The sequence below is a fragment of the Hakea prostrata genome, chromosome 9 (genome assembly GCF_041222555.1).
Source record: "Hakea prostrata isolate BN-2017 chromosome 9, UWA_Hpros_2, whole genome shotgun sequence".
NCBI classification, from domain to species: domain Eukaryota; kingdom Viridiplantae; phylum Streptophyta; class Magnoliopsida; order Proteales; family Proteaceae; genus Hakea; species Hakea prostrata.
The window spans coordinates 45,343,128-45,357,261 of NC_142608.1; the positions used below are offsets into that span (position 1 = coordinate 45,343,128).

The following is a 14,134-nucleotide window of genomic DNA, read 5'->3' on the forward strand; positions in this document are numbered from 1 at the left end:
GGGGCCGGAAAATGCTTGTAAAACCATAACACACTACAAGAAAAAGTGGGAATTGCCACGGACCTTTTGCCACGGAAAACAATTACCGTGGCAAAAGGACATCTAAATTACCACCCACCCAAAATTACCGTAATATTTAAGGCATTGTATGCCACGGAAATAAAATTCATTGGCAACAACTCAGTATATAACACGGTTGTAATCCCCGTGATAAATGTGTATAACAATTACACTATTTGCCATGGTAATTAATTACCGTGGCAAAAAACTTAATATATACCGTAGTATTTAGATTTCAAACTGATTAAACCATTTCCCACGGTAGGAAATTACTGTGGCCAATAAATTAACTAAATCCCGTGTTAAATTGTACTTAAACCATTTGCCACGGCAGTAAAATACCGTGGCAACTAGTTTCAGTAAATCGGCATTTATTAAACATGAATACGCAGACCATTTGCCACGGTAATAAATTTCCGTGGCAATTAGATTGGTTCAGAATATAGACCATTTGCCACGGTAATTTATTACCGTGGCCAATAAAATCAATATAGACCATTTCGCAAAATAGATTAAATTTCACTAAATGCACTTATATTATGTGCCACGGTATTTTATTGCCGTGGCAAATAGTCAGTTTCAATTGAATACTTACAATACTACATATTTACCATTTAGATTAATATAAGCCACGGTAGATACTTACCGTAGCAATAGTTTGAATCATGTATATTTGAGCACTTAGTTTTATATGATAATCCAACTCCATACGCTACGGTAGGTACCGTGGCAAAAAGGAAAATATATACTACGGTAATATATTATCGTATTATAAGCATTTTTTTAATTCTCCGATAAAACCCCAAATCTTTTGCTAGGCAATGTCTATTTTACGCGCCTTCTACTTAGTCTCAATTTATTCTGGCGCGAAACTGATAAAACCCTACTTCCTACTTCTCTGAGAATCAACTCAGCAGTGGAGTTTGTCTTCCCTCATCTGATTCTTGAGCTAACTACCTTCTCGGTGGATCAGTTAAACAATTTGTCCTGTAATTGAGCTAAAAGAGAGTGGTTCAGTGGAGAAGGAATTGCTTCTGGAGTTCACAAACCAGGCATTACAGATCACATTAGAAAGGAGAAGCTAAAAGAGAGTGGTTCTAGGGTTTTAGTGGTTCCAGCGGAGAAGTAGCGCGCGAAGCTTGATTGACGCGAAAATGTGGTAAAACAAGGAAAGAGATGCTATAACACTTACAGTGTCGTCCCTCTGAATTTGAATTTGCTTGAATTGGGAAGCAGCAAAATCAGCCATCGAGCGGATTTGGTTTGAAGGGTCAAAGACATTAACTGGAAAGTGACTGAGGAGTCTTTTAAATCTGGAGGCGGCGAACTGCCTGGCTTTGTGAATGTGATTCAGCTTCTGTTGGTGCTGCAAAGTGCAAACTCAGAAGGTAGACGGAGATATTTCATTTTTCCTGATTAGTCTTTCTTCCTTACTGATCGACCATTCCTATGATCTCCTCCGTTTTTGTTTTGGAGCTGAAACTAGTAGTCTCAATAGTTCATTCTTAATTTCATTTCTTTGTTTCAGATCTCACTCTTCTCACGGTTTATATCTGTTCGAGGCTGCTGTTGCTGCTGCAAAGTGCGGACTCATAAGGTAGACTGATACTTCATTTTTCCCTGATTTGTCTTTCTTCCATATTGAACGACTATTTCTATTTGGATTAGAAGATTGGTTTAATTAGATTATGATAATTGTTTGCCCACTCTATTCTTGGTTTTATATTGTATTTTATTTTTTTTTTCCTAATATGACCGTAGTTGTGTTTATGTGTGTTCCTCTGTTGAAGTGTTTGTGTGAGTGTGAGGTCATTGGTTTTGTGGTTGCTCAATCAGGTATTTCATACTTCTATTTCAAACAATAAGATTGATTGGTGACCTTCACTAGCATAAAGACTAAGGTAGTCATTAATCATTCTTTATTTTTTGTTTCCTTCTGGGAAACAGAGTAATATAAGCTGATCAGTTGTATGAGTTGATGTGAAAATTGTGCTCAATTGCTTCTTCTATTTCATTGATTGGATGTCTCTTCTCTAGTAGTTCATCAATCTTAAACTTCTTCAATGACCACTGGAGTTAGAGGTGGTGGCAACCAAATCTGGCTTTAAATGTTTGCTCAAGAGAGGCCTCTTGATTATTGGTTGCCTGATGGACTCTCAAAGTGTTTAGTGCCTTTAAATTTTGGTTGGTTGGTGATTGCTGACCTATTGTATATGGTATGAGTGCTTTTGTCACTTCTACAATGATCTAGTGGTTGTTTTTGGCATTGCTTGATCTATTCTTTTGCCATGATAACTTTAATGTGATACAACTCTTGAAAGTATCTTCTAGATTGGCTAATTTTCTTATAGATTAGCTTTTATCTACTTCTTTTGGGCATGTATAACACAACCTAAAATTATCTTGCCTATGGACAAATTCTCTGTCAGCATGTCAATGCGTTTTTGGAGTTTATGTTTATTTGTTAGTTCTGCTTTAAGATTTAACTGAAAAATAAAGTTCTGCTTTAGGAAATGCAGCTTTGCTTGTTTAATTTTTCTCTGCTCGTTTAGTTGTTATTTCACTTCTTTCTCGCAATTGGCATGAATCAATTATGTTGGAAGTGCATTGGTTATGCTTATTTTCCCTCTGAATTTCACTGGCCTGCCTTCTGATTTGGACCATGGGATCATTGGCCAGTGCAGGTTAGTGGCAGCTAATTGAATCACTTGACATTTACAACTTGTATGCATGTTTGCCTTGAATCCACCTTGTTTATCTGATAAAACAATGTCTTAGGTTTTCTATTTAGACCATTATCAAAGACGGTGAGGTTCAATGTATTGAAGGTTATTCCTGCTGGATCCTCTGGTGGGGTGAAGAAGGCTTTCACCAGAGTGTGAGATTCATGTCCTAGCAGTAAAAAGGGGATATTATTGAAGGCCCATCTGTCCTTGGTAGATTGAGACTCAGAGAACACTGTGCAGTACTTCTTTAAGAATTATTATGGAATCCATTTAACATTAATTAGGATTTGTTCTCCCAAATTCTAGTTCATGTGCATGTAAACGAGTATGGATGAACTGAAGTGGTATTTGTGGCTTTGATATTCTAATCTTATGTTAGAAAACTAAATACAATAAACCAGAATATATGAAAATGATAGTGGTATGTGCTTTCCCCAAATTTTGCAATTTTAGTGAACTGGAAAGAAACAAAGTCCACAGCAGCTTCTCTGCTACTCATTAGAAACCCAACAAAAATCATTAAAAGAAACCATTAAGTATCTCGATGGCTGTATATGTTTATTTGATTTTCATGTTGATTAACCTTGTATTAGATTGAATTGTTTCATCATAATAGTTTTCTTTCATTTGGTTGATTCAAACTCTGCTACTTCATGCAGGTTGTTGCCAAACATGAGTGACAGTGAGTTCTCTGCTCCATCTTCGAGTGCAGGAGATAGGAAGATGGACAAGTAGATGGCTTGGACTCCAGCTACTCAATGTTTCTTGTCTCTCAATCACTGTAGTTGCTGCTTGTGGTTCTGTTGCAGGAGTTCTTACTGATCTCAAAACATATAAAGTGTTTGGGTCTAATTGATTATTGATGGAAAGAGTTACCATTTTAAATACATCGATTAGTTTTACACATATGGCTAAGCAATGGTATTTATGTACATGTACTGCTATAGTGCTGTACTAAAATAAAAATTAAAAAAAATTAAAAAAAAAAAAAAACTTATTTGTGACGGTAGGAAATTTCCATAGCAAAAAACAAAAGTGTGGCAGAGCAAACTATTTGCTACGGAAATCAGGGACCGTAGCATATGATGAAGTATTTGTTACGGTGCTTACCGTAGCATATAACTAATTATTTGTCACGGTAGATACCGTAGCAATTACCAAAGTATTTGCTACGGTAACAAATTACCGTAGCAAAAGATAGTAGAACCGACGTCACCCAATTTCCGTCGTAAAAGTTTAGGACGGCTCTCTAACCGACGGAAACTTACCGTCGGGTAAATTCTTTTGCTACGGTTGCAGGGCTTTTGCCACGGTAATTTTCCGTGGCAAAAGCCCTTATTTTCTTGTAGTGACAACTCATACAAATGGATTGAAGATTCTTTGTGAAGCGTGAATCTTAAGTTTCTTGACAAAAAAAAAAAAAAAAAAAGCTCAATGCTGCCCAACAAACTAAATCTGGACATGCACATGCTAGAAAAAGCTATATATATATATAAAAGAAAGAGACATGTATTTAAGTTTTTGTAGGGAAAACAAATCCCATTTCATTTTTGTTGAAGTTTACATGATTTGCATATCTAAATTGGATTTACTCTTATTTTTAATTTAAATTTTAGACTTAACAGTAAAACAATCATGCCATAAGGCCATCAAAGAGAGCAAGAATTTTTCACATATCTTTCCATATAATTTTCTTGTCAATTTCACTCTCTCTCTCTTTTTTCTAATGCATGGTCTTCTTCCGTGTGTACTAGACAGCTGATTGATTTTCAATCCAATTAGACAAGTGGGTTTTATTGCCATGTGTGATTTGACATCATGTAAATCTATATTGAGGATGTCTTTTGAATGTGAAATAACATGTCATATTAGCAGGGAACGAATCTTTGATTGTTTCGCTCGGTTTGCCGCCCGGCGAACCGAGCGAAATGGCGAATAATCGCCGAGATTTCGGCGAGATCTCGGCGGCAACGAACTGAACGGTATTAGCCTCTACAGCTCTTTCTTTTCCTTTCTCTTTTTCTTCTTCTTCTTCTCCGGCAAAAACTGCTGCTACCCACCTCAGACTCAAGGAGCAGATGTCTCTTTCTCTCTCTCTCTCTTTCTTCTTCTTCTTCTTCTCCAGCCGAAATAGCAGTGGCTGTTAGCCTGCTACCCATCTCAGACTCAGAGCAGTAGAAGAAAAAAAAGTTTTGAAGTTCACCGGAAAATCGTCGATTTTCCGGCGAAATATTGTAATATTGGTTTCGGCGTCCTTTTTATTTCGCCCTCTGGCGAAACCAGCGAATTTCGGCGATATTTCGCCGAATAAACGTTCCTTGCATGTTAGCTCATTTTTGAATTTAAACCTCTCAATTCTTCTGCAAAAGAGAAGATTCTCTCACTTAGGGGCTTCCAAGAACAGTTTTTTTTTCTTTTTCTACGAAATCTGCCTACACTTTCATGCTTAATCAGAGAGACTTGAGCATGACACATCTAATAGCCCTTTCCATATAGAAGATAAGGATTGAAAGAAAATTTGGCACTCTTAACAGTTCTCCTAAAATAAAAGAATTTTCTATATAAAAGTCCTTGCAGAAAACTTCTTATGTAAGAGGCTGCTTAAGGTGAAGGAAGAATAGAGGAGGTGCTAAGGTAATGGGCTGGGCTGGGCTGGTTTGGGATTCGCCATGTTTGATTTGAAGGTGGAGAGATCTTCATCGGTTTTGGAGTGGGATGCTAGAGGCTGCTAACTGGGGCTTTTGATCAGCGGCTTCAAAAAGATGGAATTCTTCACGGACTGCTTGGGCCTTTTGATGGATCCCCATCTCTTTCCAAGCCTCTGTAGTAATAATTCCTGTAAGTTTTCTTTTCTTTTCTTTTCTTTTCTTTTCTTTTCTATTTTCTTTTATGTTATAGAGATGGGAGCCACGTAGCTGATGCTCTCTAGCCCAGGAGGCACAGTCCAATCTCATGGAGGATCTTTCGGCCGTTACCCACCTCATGGATCTAAATCCTGCCCGTTTTTGTGCTTGTGCCGTTGAATGAAATGCCATTTACCCAAAATAATAATAATAATTACTTACAGTAGTTTTTCATAGAAAGAATTATTCACATTCATGTTTTAGAAAGAATAGATTGAAATACATACCAAATTACACCATATACCCAGCCCAACTAGAAAATTTCTTGTATTTATATAGGCCAGTTTTGGTCTAGATTCCAATCGATGTATCAACTAAGAAAGTATCAGAGGTCGAAGATGGCAAAGTTTGATCAATCCGAATTTTCACAAAAGGGAATAGAGGATTATAATAATGAAGGATGTTAATTCATATCGAGTGCCACTTACCAACAGTGTCGCTATATCACACTATATTGGACCAAATTAATATGGTATGTATCGTTTTGATTTGATATGTAATTAGCCAGGTGTGATAATGGTACAGAAAAATGATACAAATGAACCATACTGCCCTAATGCCGTACCGAATATCAAAATTGCCTTTTTTTTCTTTTTCTTTCTTCCTTCCCTGAGTAAGCATGTTATATTGATAGTAAGACATAATAGTACTCTTCGATATTCTACCTATTAATAGTATGAAATAACGCATTCCAGTCCTTACTGATACCATACAAAACAACCATACGTATGGTCTTTTTAGTTTTTTATTTTTTTCTGGTAAAGCAAGAAATATGGTCCAGTCATCCTGTGCTCAAATATAACAACTGACAATCATAGACCCCTCCCTCCCATAGGTGGAATTTGTTCCTATTGATGCTTGTGTGGGTTCTTCAATTTATTGGAGTTTTTCCGTACCATGTGGCGCTTCTTTAACATAGCATTACAAATACTGTGACTTCAACTCTTAGTAATTGAACAGTGATGCTATCAGAGACTTAAAAGGTTTGGCTTCTAACGTCAGACAATGAAAAGAAAATGGCCTTGTTGGCAAGAAAAATCAAGTCAAATTGAATTTGAACGCAAATGGATCTCACATCTTCAGACCAATGGTTACCAGAATGGATTCTGTGCTGAAGTGAGAATTTTGGCACCTAATGGTTACCATACAACCCCTAAATCCAAAGCACCGGTCACAATGATTCAATAAGTTGATTCATGAATAATGAACAAACCTGGAAAAAGCTTGAAGTCTCAGCAATTAAAAAAAATTCACTGTCTCAGCACGCACACAGCCCAAGTGCAAATAATATCCCTTCAGATATAATAATCCAGAAACCAATATCAACATTTCAACTCCTGCGTCACTGATCTTACTGATTCCACCAGGGTCATAGTATCACCACATAAGGTATTTTCGGAGAATTTGTAAGCTACTCTGAACCCACCATATGAAGGAGAAACCCAAAAAAGTAAGCCCGGTTGATCCAGTTGTTCAGCTTGCCACAGATATCCAAGTGACAGAGACCCGATGTTTGATAGAAGGAAGTGTTTGTTGTTACTAATTAAATCCAAAATACATAATTACAAATAATCTAGATAACATGAGCTGGGTTTTGCTCTAAAACAATAGCTGAAGCCATGAAGGTCAGACAAGTTGTATAGAGCATGAGAGAAAAATACTTAATTCAAAGACTTTCCTTTAAAATATCTTCTGTTGACGTTTCCATAGGGTGAGACAAAATAAAAGATATCATCTCAGATAACATAAATATAAGATGTAGAAAAAGGAAAAACAGAATAATAACATTCTCCTCCATAATCTAAGAAATGTTCACAAACATAAAACCCCTCTCCCTCTCTATCAAGAAATTATTGTAAACCAAATAGGTGCAGAAGAAAAAAACCCCCCATTCATCTGTGTCCAATCTTTGAACACATTTGAAATGCCGATTTTAGTTTATCCTATTCTAAAATTATGTAAATTCTCAAACTCATCATTCTCACCCTTATTTCAACTCCTCCTTTTACCAGAAGTATCATTCTCAACCTTGTTTCAACTCCTCTTTCTGTGGTCTTCCCTGCCACTCAATTTTTCTATCACGTATGTTCGGGTTTTCACATGCATAGACAGCGGGAAGGGGTAAAATATCATGTTATAGAGAAATAATTATCCAAATCTGACTACATCTATCCAATAACCCAGAGTATTATTTGAATTTGTTTGAATATAATAGGATGCAGAAATGATAATATCGATATCTGATCCATTTAGACCCTACCCAAGAGCAAGAAATCAAAGCCAAATTCCACCCAACTGCAAAAACACATTAGGAACCTTAATTAGATGAAAATAATGCACTTTCTTGGTATGCACACAGCTTCTAACAGGCTGCTTCACTCTCAAGTTCCACAGCGTAATCATGCTTTGGAAAACAAAATAGAACATCTAAGATGAATTAGCAGCATCCAATCATGGTTAGCATGTTATATCAACTTCTAATATGAAGAATGCCATTAAATTCCAAATACGAGAAAAAGGAAAAACTGATCTCTCAACAACTGAATATATTATCAAGATGCCATATCCGATCATCATTTGATGGAAAAATTATATCATCTCACAAGATGGGTTAATAATAATTTCAAAAAGGATAATGTACAAATGAATACAATTCTGCACTCATTCTCTGCCACAAAACTGCATAGCCTCAAAAATGAAGAACTTTGCTAAGGATCCATATTAGCTTCTCTAGTGGGACCCAAGTTTCTCATATGCATCTAGAATGTATTAAAATTACGAATGCAATCGAATGATGAAATAAACATTTCCACCCCTCTCAGATGTTCAGTGCAATTGAAAGTATCATTATTTGATACTTACATTTCTACGTACTAGTTAGCACGATCATTGAGATATTTTCATGCATCAGCGATACAGGATATACACACCAAGGGCTCAATAGTGACAGACAACACAAAACTGCATCAAGACAAATAAAGAAGTCAATATCTGAGCAGGCAGCTGAATCTATAAATCCTACTAAAAAAATTTGAGAAAATGATGCAAAACCATTAGATAAAGTACCGGTTTCAGGGATTTAAGAATCCAGACACTATTTTTCCTTGCTAAATGATCTAAGGTGTTCAACTAGATGCTCCTTCAATGACTCAGGAATTTGCGAGAGAAACTTGGCCTTGGCATCTACAATTAACATCTTCCTGCATTGCATAAAAAACAAGTTATAATTTAAATTGTGTAAAGATTTGTTTTATGAGATCCAGAAATTAAACATACACAAGATTAGAAACCAAATTTAGAACAGAAGGTAGATCCGATAGTCCTCCAAGATGGATTTTCCCCTATTTTCAATCCTATTGGCTGATGCATTGTAGGAGATCTCTGTTCCCATGATGAAGCAAATCATATTTTCAGCACCAAAATTTGATGGAGACTAGCCCAAAATCTAGAAAGACACTTTTCTTCCAAAAAAACCAGGCTAAACACTTTCTATGCCTAATATCATTTACTGACTTAAGATACTATTCATCAACAATCAAAAATAAAATAAAAATTTAACAACTCCCACTTCAAGAACAAAACTGAATTTTTGAAAGTAAGCGCAATTTTCAATTTTTAGATGTTGCATGTCCATAAATCTTAACAAGGTAACATTGTTGTAAACCAAAAGTGCAGTAAAAGGATCACTCAAATATGATTTAACAGGAGTTGCATTCCGATCAAACATTATTCAACATCATGTCCAAGAACAATATATAGCATCAAACTTTGGTCAAAATCACAGTATTATTTTGAGCTTTCCCTATGTGAAATTTATGCACAAACTGGGTTGGAAATGTGAAAATAAGCAGCACATACAGAATCAAGGCAAGAAACAACTTCTAAGCCCTGAAACCAATGTTCAAGTTAGATTGGAGAATATCCCAAGTTCGCACTGAGATATGGTCAAAACCAATGTTAGAATTGAGATGACAACCCTGCATCTTCCGGTGTATTCTGCATATAAAGGTTAAATGCATTTTGTCCAACCTTGTAAATATCCAGCAAAGAAGAAAAAGCATCATCCTAAAGATAACACTGAGCCTATAAAGAAGCAAGAAGGAAACCTAGAAAAAGGAAATCTAGCAGAACCAGGTTGTAGAGTAATCATAAACCAGCAATTACACTGGCCCTGTATTGTACGTGGTAATGAAAGAAGTTACTTTTCCACCTAAACTAACCTTTACAAGACCCTGTTATAGTATAGTACCTGAGGAGCTTCTCAGTGATCTATCCCCAATGTGAGATATTTAAAATGCAATTGGTCCTGTACAAAGGTCAAACCTCCCAAATTTGCCCATCATCTCCATCCCACAGATCATGCAAAATTGTAATGAGAAGTTGATGCTGAAAAAGAATTTCATACAGGAATGCACGTCTATGCGTCCCTCCTCAAAAAGGACAGTTTGTGGTACGTGTAACAATAGTAAAACCATCAACAAAAAGATAAGTATAGGTTCCAATTCCTTGACTACATGATATGCTTAACATTTTATCTGGGACAACGATCATCACGAATATCAATCCAGGGGGTCGATATCACCAGATCTGCATCTGTCATGGCTATGAACAGAAGACAACATTCAAAATAAAGATGGCTATTTAAATGGAAGGTTATGCCATTCACACTCACCAACACCTCATGACCTTATGAGGTTGACGGTCACATACTACACCCCTTCATCAACAAGTTTCCTGTGGTCAACTCAGATGATATCCTAATGTACAACAAGGATAACTCTGACCACCACTTGGTCATATGCAACATGTAATACAAGTACACCATGGAAGGAGGAACTATACATCAACCTGAAGAATTGCTCCATGCTGCCCAGAGTGATTTTTATTGCTTTTATATGGCAAATGCCAGAGAGATTTGATTGGCCACCTCCACAGAAACTTATGAAGGTATGCAATTTTCAAGGCCTAGCAACTTGTTTTTGGTATTTCATCAGAGGTTCAGAACCATTATGGCACCTTGATGTGAAGGGTCGCTCTCCCTGGCCAAAACCCTGCCGTGGGTCGCAAGGCCACTCCAAGATGGCACACCTAGGGCTGACCAAACCCTCAAACAGGGGTAATTTGGTCAATTTCAGCCCTAATTATTTGCTGGAATTTAATTTCAGAGTTTTATACTTAATTTTCAGAGGCTTGTTTTGTTTAGAAGTCTTGGTTTGATTTGTGAGTTGAGTTCTTAAGTCCTTACAAGTCTTTCTTTAAAGTAGGACTCTAATAGATAAGTTAGTATTTTATTTCAAGAAAAGTTCCTTTAGTTTGTGTGGCTATTATTTAGTTGTAAACAGGACCCTAGTTAGGTTGGTTTCTAAGTTTTAGTTGAGTCCAGATAGAGTCTCCCAGTTTATGTTAAGTACTTTCTTTTGATGTAAGGCTATAATTAAGCCAGTCCATGGTTGTAAACTTTAATCTGCATTGAATAAAGATTGAACATTGTTGGGGTGAAATAGGTCGTGGTTCACTTTAGGAGGGCCACGGCAGATTTTCAGCTACTCGAATCAACTGCAGCAAGCTTTCTTTAACTAACCAGCAGCCATCTTCACCACCAGCACCTTCTCCAAGTACTCACCCCCAGCCTGCTTCCCCTTCTTCCCTAGGCCATCAAAACACTCCCCCTCCCCTTTCCACTCTTGAGCAAACCCTAGAAACTCTCCCCTACCCCATTCCCACTCTACCAAGGACTCTCACATATCTGATCCTAGGATGATTCAAATTACAAAACAAGAGTATAACTTCCTCCTTGGGCCGTAGGGCTCTAGCCAGCATCCCTGGTCCCTGTTTTAGCTAGTGGGGCTTTACAGGGTGGGCCTTCTGGCTACACCAGTGAGTGATAGATCCAAGGCTGAGATAGACTACCCCCATCCTCATATCCTCTTCATCTACCTTCTTTTTTACCATCCAATCAATTCCTGTGTTTGGTGTTCTACTGCAACCTATCATCTATCCTACTGTAGGGTGGTTCTTATTGAATTCTTACAGCATCTTTTCTGCCAGAACTGAGACCCACTTGAGGAGGATCTGACCAGCAGATCACTCCCCCTTTTGGGCCATTAGAAGACAACCCAAGTGGATCCTTAGATGAGCCTCTAAGCTGATTGGATCCTCAGTGTTATAAATCTCCCAAGTTCTGGTAATTCATTTCTATATTTTACTAGTTCTTCTTGGTGATATGCTAACTCCGCCAGTGTTTTGCTGCCGGTCCCAAGCCCGGGTAAAGGAGGAGGGTTGGTGCATCAGGTCGACAGCCAGTACCGGAAAAAATCTAGCCAAACCTATTTTCATGGATTCGACCTTATATGATAAAAACTATGCTAGGGCGTTCCCCGACAAAAGAAGCGACATGCTACACTATGGCCCGGGTGTAGTGATAAGTGGGCAAGGGTTAGCTAGGGCGTCCCCTGTAAGCGACGCGTCGCATCGGCGCCCGAATGCGGTGATAAGTAGGCAAGGGTTCCCGCGCCGTGGACGAGTGCAGGTAAAAAAGCTAGTCCATAAGCATAGGATTAGATTGGCATCTTGGAACATAGGATCATTAACTGGTAAGAGCTTAGAATTGATAGATGTTATGAGGAGAAGAAGGATTAATGTAGCTTGCATCCAAGAGACTAGATGGAGGGGTAAAAAAGCCAAAGAGTTGGATGACTTTAAACTCTGGTATACTGGGGATAAAACAAATAAAAATGGAGTGGGTATAATAGTGGATAAAGATTTAAAAAATGATGTGGTGGATGTTAAAAGAGTGGGTTATAGGATTATTGCTATCAAGCTTGTAATGGAGAAAGAGTTCATAAATATAATTTGTGTATATGCACCTCAAGTAGGATTAGATGAAAGTCTAAAGCTAGAATTTTGGGAAAATATGGATGGATTAATGCAAGGAATTCGTCAAGGAGAAAAGATTATCATAGGAGGTGATTTAAATGGACATATTGGAAAAGATCAAAGAGGATATGAGAGTGTTCATGGAGGATATGGTTTTGGAGAAAGGAATGAGGAGGGGATTTCAATTTTGGATTTTGCTACTACTTTTGATCTATCTATTATAAATACTTACTTCAAAAAGAGAGATGAACATTTAATTACTTTCAAAAGTGGACAGCATAGAAGCCAAATAGATTTCTTCCTAACTAGAAGGACTGATAAATTGTTGTGCAAGGATTGCAAGGTGATACCGGGGGAAAGCTTAACTGCACAACATAGATTTGTGGTCTTGGATATGTGCTTAGTCCCAAGAACACATAAAAGGTCCAAGGTAAACTATCCCATAATAAAATGGTGGAATTTGAAAGGAGAGTAATCTAAATCCTTCGTTAATGAAGTAGTCAAACAAGGAAAATGGGATTTTAAAGGGGATACCAATGCAATGTGGAATGAGATGGCTGTGTATTAAGAAGGTGGCTAAAGATGTTCTAGGTGAATCAAAAGGAAAGATCCATTCTTATAGAGAGACGTGGTGGTGGGATAGTGAGGTTCAAGCTGCCATTAGGAATAAAAAAGCTAGTTTTAAGACATGGCAAAGAACTAAGGATGTTGAGGATCTTCAAAGGTATAGGTTGGATAGAAATAAAGCTAAGAAAATTGCGGGAAAAGCAAGGGAAATGAAGTATGAAGAGTTATACAATAAGTTGGGCACAAAAGAAGGGGAAAAATCTATTTATAAGATAGCTAAGATGAGGGATAGGAAGAGTAGAGATCTTGATCATGTGAGATGTATTAAAAATGGAGATGGTAAAGTATTAGTTTGTGAGGAGGATATTAAGAAAAGATGGGAAACCTATTTCTCTAGTTTACTAAATGAACATTCTTCAAGCACTTATGTTTTGGACGATTACACTTTTCACCAAGGCACCAATGTCCGAACTTATATACGTAGAATTTCGATGTCCGAAGTAAAAGAAGCTTTAAGGAGGATGAAACTCGGTAAGACACAGGGTCCTGATGAAATCCCAATTGAAGTATGGAAGAGCTTCGGAACCCATGGACTAGTTTGGTTGACTAAGTTGTTTAATAAGATTATGAGCACAGGGAAAATGCCAGATGATTGGAGGAGAAGTGTTGTGGTTCCAATTTACAAAAATAAAGGAGATATTCAAAGTTGTAATAACTATAGGGGCATTAAATTGATGAGCCATATGATGAAATTATGGGAGAGAATAATTGAAACCCGTTTGAGACACTTAACTACAGTTACGAAGAACCAATTTGGGTTTATGTCGAGAAAATCTACAACGGAGGCTATTTACTTAATTAGGAGACTTATGGAAAGGTATAGAGAATGTAGAAAAGATCTTCATATGGTATTTATTGACCTAGAAAAAGCTTATGATAGAGTCCCTAGAGCATTAATTTGGCAAGTACTAGAGAAAAGAAGCGTTGCAAGTAAATATATAG

The 14,134-nt window shown here is 37.3% G+C and overlaps 1 protein-coding gene and 1 long non-coding RNA gene across 3 annotated transcripts in view; one reads left to right on the forward strand and one right to left on the reverse strand.

The window, feature by feature from the left end:
• Nucleotides 1-926: 926 nt before the first annotated feature.
• On the forward strand, nucleotides 927-3,545 carry LOC149005300 (uncharacterized). Its single transcript, XR_016169974.1, has 3 exons — nucleotides 927-1,448; nucleotides 1,589-1,657; nucleotides 3,446-3,545. It is a non-coding gene; the product is annotated as an uncharacterized LOC149005300 (long non-coding RNA).
• Nucleotides 3,546-6,505: 2,960 nt separating this feature from the next.
• The window catches only part of LOC149005301 (ubiquitin carboxyl-terminal hydrolase 25-like), a 47,340-nt gene continuing 39,711 nt past the window's right edge, over nucleotides 6,506-14,134 (reverse strand). The window contains exons 8-10 of one of the 2 annotated variants that reach the window (XR_016175513.1): nucleotides 8,756-8,889; nucleotides 8,552-8,650; nucleotides 6,506-7,984 (exon numbers count right to left, since the gene is read on the reverse strand). Coding sequence is in view for 1 of the 2 variants with exons in the window: in XM_089168006.1 (XP_089024132.1) it covers nucleotides 8,784-8,889 (106 nt within the window). In the remaining variant the exon portion in view is untranslated. Of the gene's footprint in view, nucleotides 7,985-8,013; nucleotides 8,651-8,755; nucleotides 8,890-14,134 lie in introns of those variants that run through there. The other variant, XM_089168006.1, reaches the window with a different exon arrangement.